Genomic DNA, 14,568 nt, shown 5'->3' with positions numbered 1-14,568 from the left:
ACCCGGTCGCCCCAGTCAGACCCAGATACCCCAGTCGGACCCAGGTGGATCTGGTCGACCCAGTTGGACCCCGGTCGGACCCGGTCAGACCCGGTCAGACCCAGTTGGACCCTGTCGGACCCGGCCCTCACCAGGGCCCGCCGCTGGGCTCGGCCGGCGCCGCCGCCCCGGACGCCGGCCATGTCTCTGTGTTTGAGGGCGAGACGTTCAGGCTGCTCAGGACTTCCTGCGCCGTTTTTCCCAGCATGCCCTGCATGTCGCAGACGAAGCGGTAGACGTAGCGTTTGCCCGCCGTCTTGTGGATGATGTTCTTGTGGTAGTAGTAGCGCAGGCCGCGGCTCAGCTTCTCGTAGTTCATCTTCGGCTTGTTCTTGCACTGACCCCAGCGCTTGGCCACCTGCAGGACAACAAACCTCAGAATCAGGATTAATCCTGAAAATTCAGCCGAATCCGAAACAAAACTGATGAAAATAATCATCAGAAAATCATGGATTCAATATCCAAACGCTCCCAGATCTGTACTGGTGATCCACTTTATGTTAATAATTCAAGTTTTGATCTGAGCAGAAAATGTTGATTTGAACTGATGGGATAAATTTGTTAGTCTGGAGAATCAGGTCAGCTGGTCAGACCAGGTCAAAGGTCAGCTCTGAATCAAACGCTTTCCTGCAGTTTCTAACCCAGTTTTTTTATTTTGTGTGTATTTATTTATGTTTTTATTTCAGTTTCTGAAATCCTTTCATCTGATTTATCACCAGAGGCTGTTTATCTATCAATATTTAATCAATAACTTGGAATAAAAACAAATAACATTTTCATCAAAATCCACTTTTCATCTGTTTTACTGATTTGTTAAAACTTTCATTCAGATGTCTGTTTTTTAAATTAGAAGATCTAAAAAGGTCGGAGGAGAACCAGAACCGAGCCCAGGTTCTGGTTCCGGAACTGGTTCCAGAACCAGAACCTGGACTGTTCCTCACCTCGGTGGGATCAGACATCTTGAACTCCCATCCGTCTCCGGTCCAGGAGATGAAGGTCCTGCAGGCCGAGTCCAGAAGAAGCTCCAGTAGAAACTGCCACAGCTGGATGGGACCAGAACCTGCAGAACCCGGAAGGAACTTTAATGTTTCATCTCTTCACCTGAAATCATTCCGTGTCCGATTCTTCAGACCTGGATACGCTGACATTCCTGTTACCTGGCCCTCCCTCTCCGGCCTCTGCAGGTGTGTGTTTTTGCGTTTGGCCACACGGGGGCAGTAGAGCTCTGCAGGCTGAGGGTTGGAGGGGCAGGATGATGATGATGATGGTGATGATGATGAAGATGATGGAAGAGGAGGGTGAAGCGGGGTGCAGGAGAAGCTGGGAGGTGAATATTCAGGCCAGAAGGAGGAAACCTGTCTGCGTCCGTCTGAGTCGTAGAAACTCTGATCACTTTGATCTGAAACAGGGAAAGATCCGGAGGTCAACGGGAATACCGGGAATACCGGGAATGACGGAGGGCTGGGCTGTGAGGAGGCCGCCTGAAAAGTCACACTGTAAAACATTAACAGAAATATTTTCGTTTATTTATCCTGTCAGATCATTTACAGTCATATTTCCACCATGTTATTCATCTTGAGTTTTCAAACTCAATATTTAGCTTTAAGTTAAATACTCAGTTTGAATCTAAACTCATGTGAATAAAATATTCAGATTTTACTTTCATACATGTATGAATATTATGGTGAAAAAAAACTGTAAATGATCTGACAGGATAAAAAATCTTTTTTTACAGTGAAACTTTCCCGAGGCCCGGAGCAGAACCAGGTCTCACTCTGGAACGGGTTGGCTCCTTTTCGGGTCAGAAACGGGCTGTGGCTGCCCTCCAGGCCCGGGCTGAACGGTCCGGCCTGAGGCAGGTTCTGGTAGGTCTGCAGGGCCTCCTGGTACCCAGCTTGGTTCTGGTCCAGAGTCAGACCGTCTGCGGATGAAGGAGACGGTCAGACACCCAAACAAACCTCAGAGGCAGCCAGTCGGCGCTGCGCGGTCCGGCCTCACCGTCCGGGTACAACCAGGTAAAGTCCTGGTGTGAGTCCAGGTTGAAGAGTCCGGTATCGGCGGAACCTGCTGAGGAAGACGGTCCCATCAGAACATTCAGAGTCGGAGCAGAGTGGACTGTTCACAGGAAACGTCTGGAGGTTTTACCTTTGCTGTGGTGGTAAAGACTTGGAGCTTTAGGCGGTTCTGAGAAGTACTGCTGCTGCCCGAAGGCTTACTGTCCAACAGGAGGGACGGGTCTTCACCGGGACAGTCTGGAGGTCACACACACACACACACACACACACACACACACACACACACACACACACACACACACACACACACACACACACACACACACACACACACACACACACACACACACACAGTTAGATGTTCTGGTCCAGACCCTGTAAGCAGCAACATGAATGAAATCTGCAGCATATTTTCCCTGCAGCTCAGAGGCTCAGTGACTTTGCATTTCAGAAAGATTTGAGGGTTTAGTTTCATATTTTAGTAAATGAAATGAAGCTGAAAGAACCAAACAGCATCAATCAAACTCCTGGTTCTGAATGAGATGCATCCTCCATCAGTTTTCAACTCTCTCTTCACTTCCAACTGTAAACTGTGTGAATTCAGCTGTTTTCCTGCTCGGCTCCCATCAGCAGGAGGAAACTGATGCTCTGAGTGTTGATGACATGAATGGATGGAGACGCTGCAGGGAGGAGCTGAGCAGGGAGGGGAGGAAACGCAGTGATGGAGGGAAGGGAGGAGGAGGAGAGAGGCAGGACTCTAAATCTGTTGGAGGAGGAAATCTGGAGGAAAGGATTAGGGACGACAGACAGAGCGAGTCTTCAGCCTGACCGGCCGGTCCGGCCCGGCCCGGCCCGCCCCGGTCCGGGTCAGGGTCTGGCTGAGGCCCTGTAACAGACGTGATGACACAGACTGCAGCACTTCCTGCGTCCTTCAGCTGCTCAGCTCAGAGGAAACACCTCAGATAAACACGCAGAGCCTTCCTCCTCCTCCTCCTCCTCCTCCTCCTCCTCTCCTCCTCCTCCTCCTCCTCCTCCTCCTCCTCCTCCTCTTCCTCCTTCTCCTCCTCCTCCGGGTCAGAAAGGAACCAGCAGAACCTGAACTCACCATAAAACGCAAAGTCGAATCCTGCAGGCACTTCCTGCGTGCTGAAGTCCTCAGTGTAGAATCCAGTGTGGCAAACCTCCATCTCCTCTCCCTGCAGGCACAAACTGATCCTGAAGTCTGAAAATGTTCCGTTGGGACTCAGGAACCAGAACCAGAACCAGAACCAGGCTGAACCGGGATCTGACTGGAATGAAGAGCAGAACGAACCTTTAGTTTGACGTTGTTCCCCTCCGTGGCTCCAGGTTCCCGAAACGTTCCCAGAAGCGGCCCAGCGGCGGTGGAAGCGGAGCTCAGCCTGGTGGTCTGGGGGCTCCGGCCGCTTATAAAGGCGCGCGGCGCGGGGCGGGGCGCGGGCTGCGGCGCGTCGTGACCTGCGGATCCGAGGTCTGTTTACGTCAGAAACCCCCTCCCCACACACACACACACACACACACACACACACACACACACACACACACACACCACACACACACACACACACACACACACACACACACACACCAGCGATCAACGTTCATTCATAAAGATCCGCAGATGAACTTTTTATGACGTGATTCGATGTTTCATCATTTATTTAACGGGAAGAAAAGCGATAAGATATTAAAGCATTAAAGCATCATCAGCTTTGGATTTTATAAATTTATGAGGAAACATTGAAATGAAAGTTTAGAAGAAACAAGAGCAGCAACAGCGGAAACGAATAATCATTAAACTCTTTATTTATTGCTCATTTTTCAGATCATCTGAAGAGGCGCAAAGATGCGGAGAAAAAAACTGTTTTCTGTAACTGGTTCATATTTTTCTATTTATTGTGATACAAATAGTCTGTGTGTGTGTGTGCGCGCGCGCGCGCGCGCGCGTGTGTGTCTGATTCACAGCTTCTGCTAAGAGACATTTCAAAGTATTAGGATTATATTTGATCGTCTCCAATATATTTTGTATATAAAATACAAAATATAGAGAATAAAAGGATATTTACTGTTCAATATGAAAAAACTGAACATTTGCACCAGACAACAAACTGAAGATGATTACAGGTGATTCTGCAGGCTGAAGGCTTCCTGTGGTGTTCCACACGGCTCTGTGCCTGGCTTTAAACATTTCATACATACAGGAACCATCAGACTGAAAAACTTTATTTGCTGATGAAGAAAAGATTTGGTTCAATTTAAAACCTGCGATGTTTAAAGGTTTGTGGAGGAATATTCATAAATTAAATGTCATAATTACAGAAACAGAAAATGAAGTTTGATTATCAGTGAGATGATTTAATTCATTAGATATGATTAATTAGACATTTTTATGTATATTTGCATCTTCATATGGTTGCATGAAGTAAAGATTATTTATAAAACACAGTTTTTAAATTCTCTTTAGAGAATAAAACGTCTGGAACTGATGGATTATTTTATTTATTATGTTTATGTTCTTCATGAATAACAAATCTGATTGAAAAGTATTAAATATTTCTCTATGAAAGAATCTGAAAAATCTCAGACCAATAATAATGGATATGTTTCTTTTTGTGCTTCTGAAATCGATGATTCTTTTTCAATCTTCATTTTATCAGGTTAAAAAAACTTGTAGTCCGACATGATGACGTCTGATTTATTTGTAATTATTTTCCAAAAATAGAAATGAAAGAAACATCAAAGACTCTTTCAGCAGAAATGATTTCTCCAAGTCAAAATTAAAATATTGAGAAAGCAGCAAATCTCCACTCAATTAAACCCTAAAGTCAGAATCCAGTTCTGACTGAAATGATTAATTAGTAACAAAAAACCGAATTAAATGTTTCGAAGTTAAATTACAGGTTGGTTTGATTTAATGTGTGTGCGTGTGTGTGTGTGTGTGTGTGTGTGTGTGTGTGTGTGTGTGTGTGTGTGTGTGTGTGTGTGTGTGTGTGTGTGTGTGTGTGTGAATGTCTTTAACATGTTTCAGCTGCGCCTGTTTGAAATCAGAGCGTTTTATAATGAGGTGGAGGCCAAGAGCAGAAAAAAATCCCTGGATCTTTTAAAACCATTTGACAAAACAATGGCCCGTAAAACACACGCGCGCGCGCATGCACACACACACACACACACACACACACACACACACACACACACCCCCCCCCCCACACACACACACACACACACACACACACACACACACACACAGAAGGAGTTGCTGCAGAAAGTCAGAAATCACAGCGTGAGTGGCTGCAGGAGATAAGGCTGACCTCGGAGACCTGAGTAAACAAACAGTCTCACGTTCTGCTGCGCGCGCTCACGCACATGCGCACACACAGCCACAGGAACACGCGCACGCGCAGGGCCAGCCAGGCTGCATCTGGAAAAGTGCGGCGGAGCAGCATCGTGCACAGACAGGAGTCGTGACGAGGAGAAAGAAACACGAGGGGAGAAAATCCACAGCAAGAGATAAAGAAGCAAAAAGACTGAGAGGAATCTGTGGGACAGGAGAGGACAAGACAGAGGACAAGAGGACAAATACTAGGACAGCAGGGGACTCGGTCCAAATCAACTCATTTTAATTTTAATATTTTTACAGTGGCTGCACAACTGCAGTGCAAACAGAAAATTATGTATATAAAATATAAAGTTCCCTTCTCAGCCACCGCGGGTGGTTCTGATCCTCTGAGCTCGGGTCTCTACCAGAGGATATGTAGATCTAGATCTATATATATAGATCTATAGATCCTTGGGTCCTCTACCAGAGGATATATAGATATAGATCTATATATATACATCTATATATATAGATCTATATATTCTCGGGTCCTCTACCAGAGGATATATAGATCTATATATATACATCTATATATATAGATCTATATATTCTCGGGTCCTCTACCAGAGGATATATAGATCTATATATATAGATCTATATATATGGTCCTCTACCAGAGGCCTGGGAGCTTGAGGGTCCTGCAGTATCTTGGCTGTGCCAAGGACTGCTGCACATTTCTGGACTGAGATGTCTGATGTTGTTCCTGGGATCTGTTGTAGCCACTGCTCCAGTTTGGGGGTTACTGCCCCGAGGGCCATATCTATATATCTATATCTATATCTATATCTATATCTATATCTATATCTATACATCTATATCTATCTATCTATCTATCTATCTATCTATCTATCTATCTATCTATCTATCTATCTATCTATCTATCTATCTATCTATCTATCTATCTATCTATCTATCTATCTATCTATCTATCTATCTATCTATCTATATCTATATATATATATATATATATATATATATATATATATATATATATATATATATATATATAAATGGTAATGGCAAACCAACCAGACATTGTCGTAGTGGATAAACATCAGAGGAAAGCCATTGTGGTAGATGTAGCAATACCAAGTGATTGCAACATCAGGAAAAAGGAGAAACTGGAGAAATACCAGGGCCTCAGGGAAGACCTGGAGAGGGCCTGGAAGGTGAAGACCACAGTGGTGCCTGTGGTCATCGGGGCCCTCGGGGCAGTAACCCCCAAACTGGAGCAGTGACAGATCCCGGGAACAACATCAGACATCTCAGTCCAGAAATGTGCAGCAGTCCTTGGCACAAGATACTGCAGGACCCTCAAGCTCCCAGGCCTCTGGTAGAGGACCATATATATAGATCTATATAACCTCTGGTAGAGGACCCGAGCTCAGAGGATATATAGATATATATAGAGATCTATATATAGATCTATATCTATATAACCTCTGGTAGAGGACCCGAGCTCAGAGGATAAGAACCACCCGCGGTGGGTGAGAAGGGAATTTATATATATATATATATATATATATATATATATATATATATATATATATATATATATATATGTAATATAATATAATATATTATATTATATTATATTATATTATATTATATTATATTATATTATATTATATTATATTATATTATATTATATTATGTAAGATTAAAGCAGCAAAGCTGATGTATGAACAAGAGGTCTCACTCTAACATAAACTGCTGGTTTGTCATGTATCAAGTATTTTTGATAAAATAATTTTTTTCTCTCTTTTTATTATTCGTTCTGTAAATTCTGTGTTGGAAATCTGCCCGGTAACAGAAGGTCCAGCCTTGACCTTGGTCTCTGAAGTCAAAGTGAGGCTCTCAGCCTCGCAGACGGGTCCGTTTGGTTCTCCTCTCTGTGGCTGCAGCAGCTGCTTAAATCCTGGCAGCATCACGGAAACTGGAGCAAACTTTCCTCCTGCTGGTTCCGGATTATTTTCCTCCTGTGACGCATCGGCTGCAGAAACGAATCTTTAACGGGAAGCAATGTTCCAGACAGAAAAAATAGGAGAAGAAAAGAACTTGGAAAACTACTTAGGAGAAAAACATCAAACAAGTAAAAGCAGGAAATAAACATTGAGTTAAAGTTTTCATCGGCAGACGGCTCTTCTTTTTCCTTCCTCAAATCCAGACTTTCCTGTAAACGGGCGAAGTTCTCTGGATCAAAAGTTCTCCAGATTTATTTTTGGACTTTAAGTCTTCAGGGAAAAGTAACTAAAATCCTGCAGAAACAGAACCAGTTTGATCCAGTTTGATCCAGTTTGATCCAGTTTGATCCAGTTTATTAAACTGAAATTTCCCCCCAAAATAGCAAAGAACTAATAAAATGTTGGTTCCATGTGGAACCTGCAGATGGTTCCTGAAGAAACACGGAAATGTTTCTGTTTCATCATTTTAGAGCTGCGTTGCCATGGAAACAAGCAGGAACTAATCTGGAATGAAAGGGTTTTGTACCTGACCTTTGACCCCTGTTGCACCAAACATTACAAGCTCACCGCTGGCTGACATTCTGCACCGTCAAACTTTCATAACACAAACAATGAAACAAAACATTCATCAGCCAAACTGAGACTGAAGTTTTTTCATCAAAATGATGATTTTCTCTGTTAACTCAGCTTGACGTTGGTTTTTATAGTTATGCTTATTTACTTTTGTTCGGTTTGATTTCTGGTCGTGGCGTCCAGCACTTTGGTCATCGGTAATGATTTTACTGTGGAAGTGAATGAATTGCAAAATGAAGAGCAAAAAATTCTCATCACAGAGAAAATCTGCACAAAATATAATTATAAAGTAGAGATGAGAAACTACAAGAAAAAAATGTAATCAAATTTCAGGTAAAGTATTGATCTTACCAAAGGATTCAATAAAATAGAGACTTGAAATCAATATTATTGATGGTTTGGTTCAATCAGGTATTTTATGTCATTTTCATGGTTTTGTTGCAAATTTATGGAACAACAATAAATGTGAATACAAAACAAAGGAAACATGAAGGAAACATAAAGGAAACATAAAGGAAACATGAAGGAAACATGAAGGAAACATGAAGGAAACATAAAGGAAACATGAAGGAAACATGAAGGAAACATGAAGGAAACATGAAGGAAACATGAAGGAAACATGGAGGAAACTTGAAGGAAACATGGAGGAAACATGAAGGAAACATGAAGGAAACATGAAGGAAACACAAAGGAAATGAAGGAAACATGAAGGAAACACAAAGGAAACATGAAGGAAACATAAAGGAAACATGAAGGAAATATGAAGGAAACACAAAGGAAACATGAAGGAAACATAAAGGAAACATGAAGGAAATATGAAGGAAACACAAAGGAAACATGAAGGAAATATGAAGGAAAGACAAAGGAAACATGAAGGAAAACATGAAGGAAAGACAAAGGAAACATGAAGGAAACATGAAGGAAACTTGAAGGAAACACAAAGGAAACATGAAGGAAACATGGATCAAACATGAAGGAAACATGAAGGAAACACAAAGGAAACATAAAGGAAATATGAAGGAAACACAAAGGAAACATGAAGGAAATATGAAGGAAACACAAAGGAAACATGAAGGAAACATGAAGGAAACATGAAGGAAAGACAAAGGAAACATAAAGGAAATATGAAGGAAACACAAAGGAAACATGAAGGAAATATGAAGGAAACACAAAGGAAACATGAAGGAAACATAAAGGAAACATGAAGGAAATATGAAGGAAACACAAAGGAAACATGAAGGAAACATAAAGGAAACATGAAGGAAATATGAAGGAAACACAAAGGAAACATGAAGGAAATGAAGGAAACACAAAGGAAACATGAAGGAAAGACAAAGGAAACATGAAGGAAACACAAAGGAAACATGAAGGAAACACAAAGGAAACATGAAGGAAACATGGATCAAACATGAAGGAAACATGAAGGAAACACAAAGGAAACATGAAGGAAACAAAAAGGAAACATGAAGGAAACACAAAGGAAACATGAAGGAAACATAAAGGAAACATGAAGGAAACACAAAGGAAACATGGAGGAAACATGAAGGAAACATGAAGGAAACATGAAGGAAACATGAAGGAAACATGAAGGAAACATGAAGGAAACTTGAAGGAAACATGAAGGAAACTTGAAGGAAACATGAAGGAAACATGAAGGAAACATAAAGGAAACATGAAGGAAACATGAAGGAAACATGAAGAAAACATGAAGGAAACATGGAGGAAACATGAAGGAAACATGAAGGAAACTTGAAGGGAACACAAAGGAAACATGAAGGAAAGACAAAGGAAACATAAAGGAAATATGAAGGAAACACAAAGGAAACATGAAGGAAATATGAAGGAAACACAAAGGAAACATGAAGGAAACATGAAGGAAACATAAAGGAAACATGAAGGAAATATGAAGGAAACAAAAAAACATGAAGGAAACATAAAGGAAACATGAAGGAAATATGAAGGAAACATAAAGGAAACATGAAGGAAATATGAAGGAAACACAAAGGAAACATGAAGGAAACATGAAGGAAACATAAAGGAAACATGAAGGAAATATGAAGGAAACACAAAGGAAACATGAAGGAAATATGAAGGAAACACAAAGGAAACATGAAGGAAACATGAAGGAAACATGAAGGAAACATGAAGGAAACATGAAGGAAACATGAAGGAAACATGAAGGAAACATGAAGGAAACATGGAGGAAACATGAAGGAAACTTGAAGGAAACATGGATGAAACATGAAGGAAACATGAAAACATGAAGGAAACACAAAGGAAACATGAAGGAAAGACAAAGGAAACATGAAGGAAACACAAAGGAAACATGGAGGAAACATGAAGGAAACATGAAGGAAACATGGAGGAAACATGGAGGAAACATGAAGGAAACCTGAAGTAAACATGAAGGAAACATGAAGGAAACTTGAAGGAAACATGAAGAAAACATGAAGGAAACATGAAGGAAACATGAAGGAAACATGAAGGAAACATAAAGGAAACATGAAGGAAACATGAAGGAAACACAAAGGAAACATGAAGAAAACACAAAGGAAACATGGAGGAAACACAAAGGAAACACAAAGGAAACATAAAGGAAACATGAAGGAAACATGAAGGAAACATGAAGGAAACATGAAGGAAACATGAAGGAAACATGAAGGAAACATGAAGGAAACTTGAAGGAAACATGAAGGAAACAAAGGAAACATAAGGAAACATGAAGGAAACATGGAGGAAACATGAAGGAAACTTGAAGGAAACATGAAGGAAACATGAAGGAAACTTGAAGGAAACATGAAGGAAACATGGAGGAAACATGAAAGAAACATAAAAGAAACATGAAGGAAACATGAAGGAAACATAAAGGAAACATAAAGGAAACATGAAGGAAACATGAAGGAAACATGAAGGAAACTTGAAGGAAACATGAAGGAAACTTGAAGGAAACTTGAAGGAAACATGAAGGAAACATGGAGGAAACATGAAGGAAACTTGAAGGAAACATGAAGGAAACATGGAGGAAACATGAAGGAAACTTGAAGGAAACAAAAGGAAACATGAAGGAAACTTGAAGGAAACATGAAGGAAACATGAAGGAAACTTGAAGGAAACATGAAGGAAACATGAAGGAAACACAAAGGAAACATGAAGGAAACATGAAGGAAACATGAAGGAAACATAAAGGAAACATGAAGGAAACACAAAGGAAACATGAAGGAAACATGGAGGAAACATGAAGGAAACATGAAGGAAACATGGAGGAAACATGAAGGAAACATGAAGGAAACTTGAAGGAACATGAAGGAAACATGAAGGAAACATGGAGGAAACATGAAGGAAACTTGAAGGAAACATGGAGGAAACATGAAGGAAACACAAAGGAAACATGAAGGAAACATGGAGGAAACATGAAGGAAACATGAAGGAAACATGGAGGAAACATGAAGGAAACATGAAGGAAACATGAAGGAAACATGAAGGAAACATGAAGGAAACATGGAGGAAACATGAAGGAAACTTGAAGGAAACACAAAGGAAACATGAAGGAAACATGGAGGAAACATGAAGGAAACATGAAGGAAACATGGAGGAAACATGGAGGAAACATGAAGGAAACATGAAGGAAACATGAAGGAAACATGAAGGAAACATGGAGGAAACATGAAGGAAACATGAAGGAAACACAAAGGAAACATGAAGGAAACATGAAGGAAACATGAAGGAAACACAAAGGAAACATGAAGGAAACATGAAGGAAACACAAAGGAAACATGAAGGAAACATGAAGGAAACACAAAGGAAACATGAAGGAAACATAAAGGAAACATGAAGGAAATATGAAGGAAACACAAAGGAAACATGAAGGAAACATAAAGGAAACATGAAGGAAATATGAAGGAAACACAAAGGAAACATGAAGGAAATATGAAGGAAAGACAAAGGAAACATGAAGGAAACATGAAGGAAAGACAAAGGAAACATGAAGGAAACATGAAGGAAACTTGAAGGAAACACAAAGGAAACATGAAGGAAACATGGATCAAACATGAAGGAAACATGAAGGAAACACAAAGGAAACATAAAGGAAAGATGAAGGAAACACAAAGGAAACATGAAGGAAATATGAAGGAAACACAAAGGAAACATGAAGGAAACATGAAGGAAACATGAAGGAAACACAAAGGAAACATAAAGGAAACATGAAGGAAACACAAAGGAAACATGAAGGAAATATGAAGAAAACACAAAGGAAACATGAAGGAAACATAAAGGAAACATGAAGGAAATATGAAGGAAACACAAAGGAAACATGAAGGAAACATAAAGGAAACATGAAGGAAATATGAAGGAAACACAAAGGAAACATGAAGGAAATATGAAGGAAACACAAAGGAAACATGAAGGAAAGACAAAGGAAACATGAAGGAAACACAAAGGAAACATGAAGGAAACACAAAGGAAACATGAAGGAAACATGAAGGAAACATGAAGGAAACATGAAGGAAACACAAAGGAAACATGAAGGAAAGACAAAGGAAACATGAAGGAAACACAAAGGAAACATGAAGGAAACATAAAGGAAACATGAAGGAAACATAAAGGAAACATGAAGGAAACATGAAGGAAACATGAAGGAAACATGAAGGAAACATGAAGGAAACATGAAGGAAACATGAAGGAAACATGAAGGAAACATGAAGGAAACTTGAAGGAAACATGAAGAAAACATGAAGGAAACATAAAGGAAACTTGAAGGAAACATGAAGGAAACATGAAGAAAACATGAAGGAAACATGGAGGAAACATGAAGGAAACATGAAGGAAACTTGAAGGGAACACAAAGGAAACATGAAGGAAAGACAAAGGAAACATAAAGGAAATATGAAGGAAACACAAAGGAAACATGAAGGAAATATGAAGGAAACACAAAGGAAACATGAAGGAAACATGAAGGAAACATAAAGGAAACATGAAGGAAATATGAAGGAAACACAAAGAAAACATGAAGGAAACATAAAGGAAACATGAAGGAAACATGAAGGAAACATAAGGAAACATGAAGGAAATATGAAGGAAACACAAAGGAAACATGAAGGAAACATGAAGGAAACATAAAGGAAACATGAAGGAAATATGAAGGAAACACAAAGGAAACATGAAGGAAATATGAAGGAAACACAAAGGAAACATGAAGGAAACATGAAGGAAACATGAAGGAAACATGAAGGAAACATGAAGGAAACTTGAAGGAAACATGAAGGAAACATGAAGGAAACATGGAGGAAACATGAAGGAAACTTGAAGGAAACATGGATAAACATGAAGGAAACATGAAGGAAACATGAAGGAAACACAAAGGAAACATGAAGGAAAGACAAAGGAAACATGAAGGAAACACAAAGGAAACATGGAGGAAACATGAAGGAAACATGAAGGAAACATGGAGGAAACATGGAGGAAACATGAAGGAAACCTGAAGTAAACATGAAGGAAACATGAAGGAAACTTGAAGGAAACATGAAGAAAACATGAAGGAAACATGAAGGAAACTTGAAGGAAACATGAAGAAAACATGAAGGAAACATGAAAAAACATGAAGGGAACACAAAGGAAACATGAAGGAAACACAAAGGAAACATGGAGGAAACACAAGGAAACACAAAGGAAACATGAAGGAAACATGGAGGAAACATGAAGGAAACATGAAGGAAACATGGAGGAAACATGAAGGAAACATGGAGGAAACATGAAGGAAACTTGACGGAAACATGAAGGAAACACAAAGGAAACATAAAGGAAACATGAAGGAAACATGAAGGAAACATGAAGGAAACTTGAAGGAAACATGAAGGAAACATGAAGGAAACTTGAAGGAAACATGAAGGAAACATGGAGGAAACATGAAAGAAACATAAAGAACATGAAGGAAACATGAAGGAAACACAAAGGAAACATAAAGGAAACATGAAGGAAACATGGAGGAAACATGAAGGAAATATGAAGGAAAGACAAAGGAAACATGAAGGAAACTTGAAGGAAACATGAAGGAAACATGGAGGAAACATGAAGGAAACTTGAAGGAAACATGAAGGAACATGGAGGAAACATGAAGGAAACTTGAAGGAAACATAAAGGAAACATGAAGGAAACTTGAAGGAAACATGAAGGAAACATGAAGGAAACTTGAAGGAAACTTGAAGGAAACATGAAGGAAACACAAAGGAAACATGAAGGAAACATGAAGGAAACATGAAGGAAACATAAAGGAAACATGAAGGAAACACAAAGGAAACATGAAGGAAACATGGAGGAAACATGAAGGAAACATGAAGGAAACATGGAGGAAACATGGAGGAAACATGAAGGAAACTTGAAGGAAACATGAAGGAACATGAAGGAAACATGGAGGAAACATGAAGGAAACTTGAAGGAAACATGAAGGAAACATGAAGGAAACACAAAGGAAACATGAAGGAAACATGGAGGAAACATGAAGGAAACATGAAGGAAACATGGAGGAAACATGAAGGAAACATGAAGGAAACTTGAAGGAAACATGAAGGAAACATGAAGGAAACAT

The 14,568-nt window shown here is 40.0% G+C and overlaps 1 protein-coding gene across 1 annotated transcript; it reads right to left on the bottom strand.

Annotated features, from left to right (window-relative positions):
* Positions 1 to 84: 84 nt before the first annotated feature.
* LOC129353536 (ETS translocation variant 4-like) lies at positions 85 to 3,417 on the bottom strand. The gene is made up of 7 exons (XM_055022889.1): positions 3,160 to 3,417; positions 2,256 to 2,291; positions 2,038 to 2,154; positions 1,814 to 1,960; positions 1,172 to 1,438; positions 981 to 1,099; positions 85 to 397 (listed from the first exon to the last, which is right to left on the bottom strand). Exons 1-7 carry the CDS (start codon positions 3,239 to 3,241, stop codon positions 128 to 130), a joined length of 1,038 nt encoding a protein of 345 aa, XP_054878864.1. The 5' UTR covers positions 3,242 to 3,417; the 3' UTR covers positions 85 to 127.
* Between the last annotated feature and the right edge of the window lie 11,151 nt (positions 3,418 to 14,568).

This window comes from Poeciliopsis prolifica, unplaced genomic scaffold (assembly GCF_027474105.1).
Source record: "Poeciliopsis prolifica strain line A6 unplaced genomic scaffold, Auburn_PproV2 SCAFFOLD092, whole genome shotgun sequence".
Lineage (NCBI taxonomy): Eukaryota > Metazoa > Chordata > Actinopteri > Cyprinodontiformes > Poeciliidae > Poeciliopsis > Poeciliopsis prolifica.
Note: the sequence above shows the minus strand (reverse complement) of the source record. Positions and strands in the feature narration are given on the sequence as shown.

Excerpts from the sequence above, each read along its gene's own strand:
- LOC129353536 (XM_055022889.1), bottom strand. The coding sequence starts at position 3,241 with ATGGAGGTTTGCCACACTGGATTCTACACTGAGGACTTCAGCACGCAG. Across the intron at positions 1,961-2,037 it reads TACCTGGTTGTACCCGGACG|ACGGTCTGACTCTGGACCAG; the intron begins GTGAGGCCGGAC and ends CTTCATCCGCAG. Across the intron at positions 1,100-1,171 it reads AGGAATGTCAGCGTATCCAG|GTTCTGGTCCCATCCAGCTG; the intron begins GTCTGAAGAATC and ends CGGGTTCTGCAG.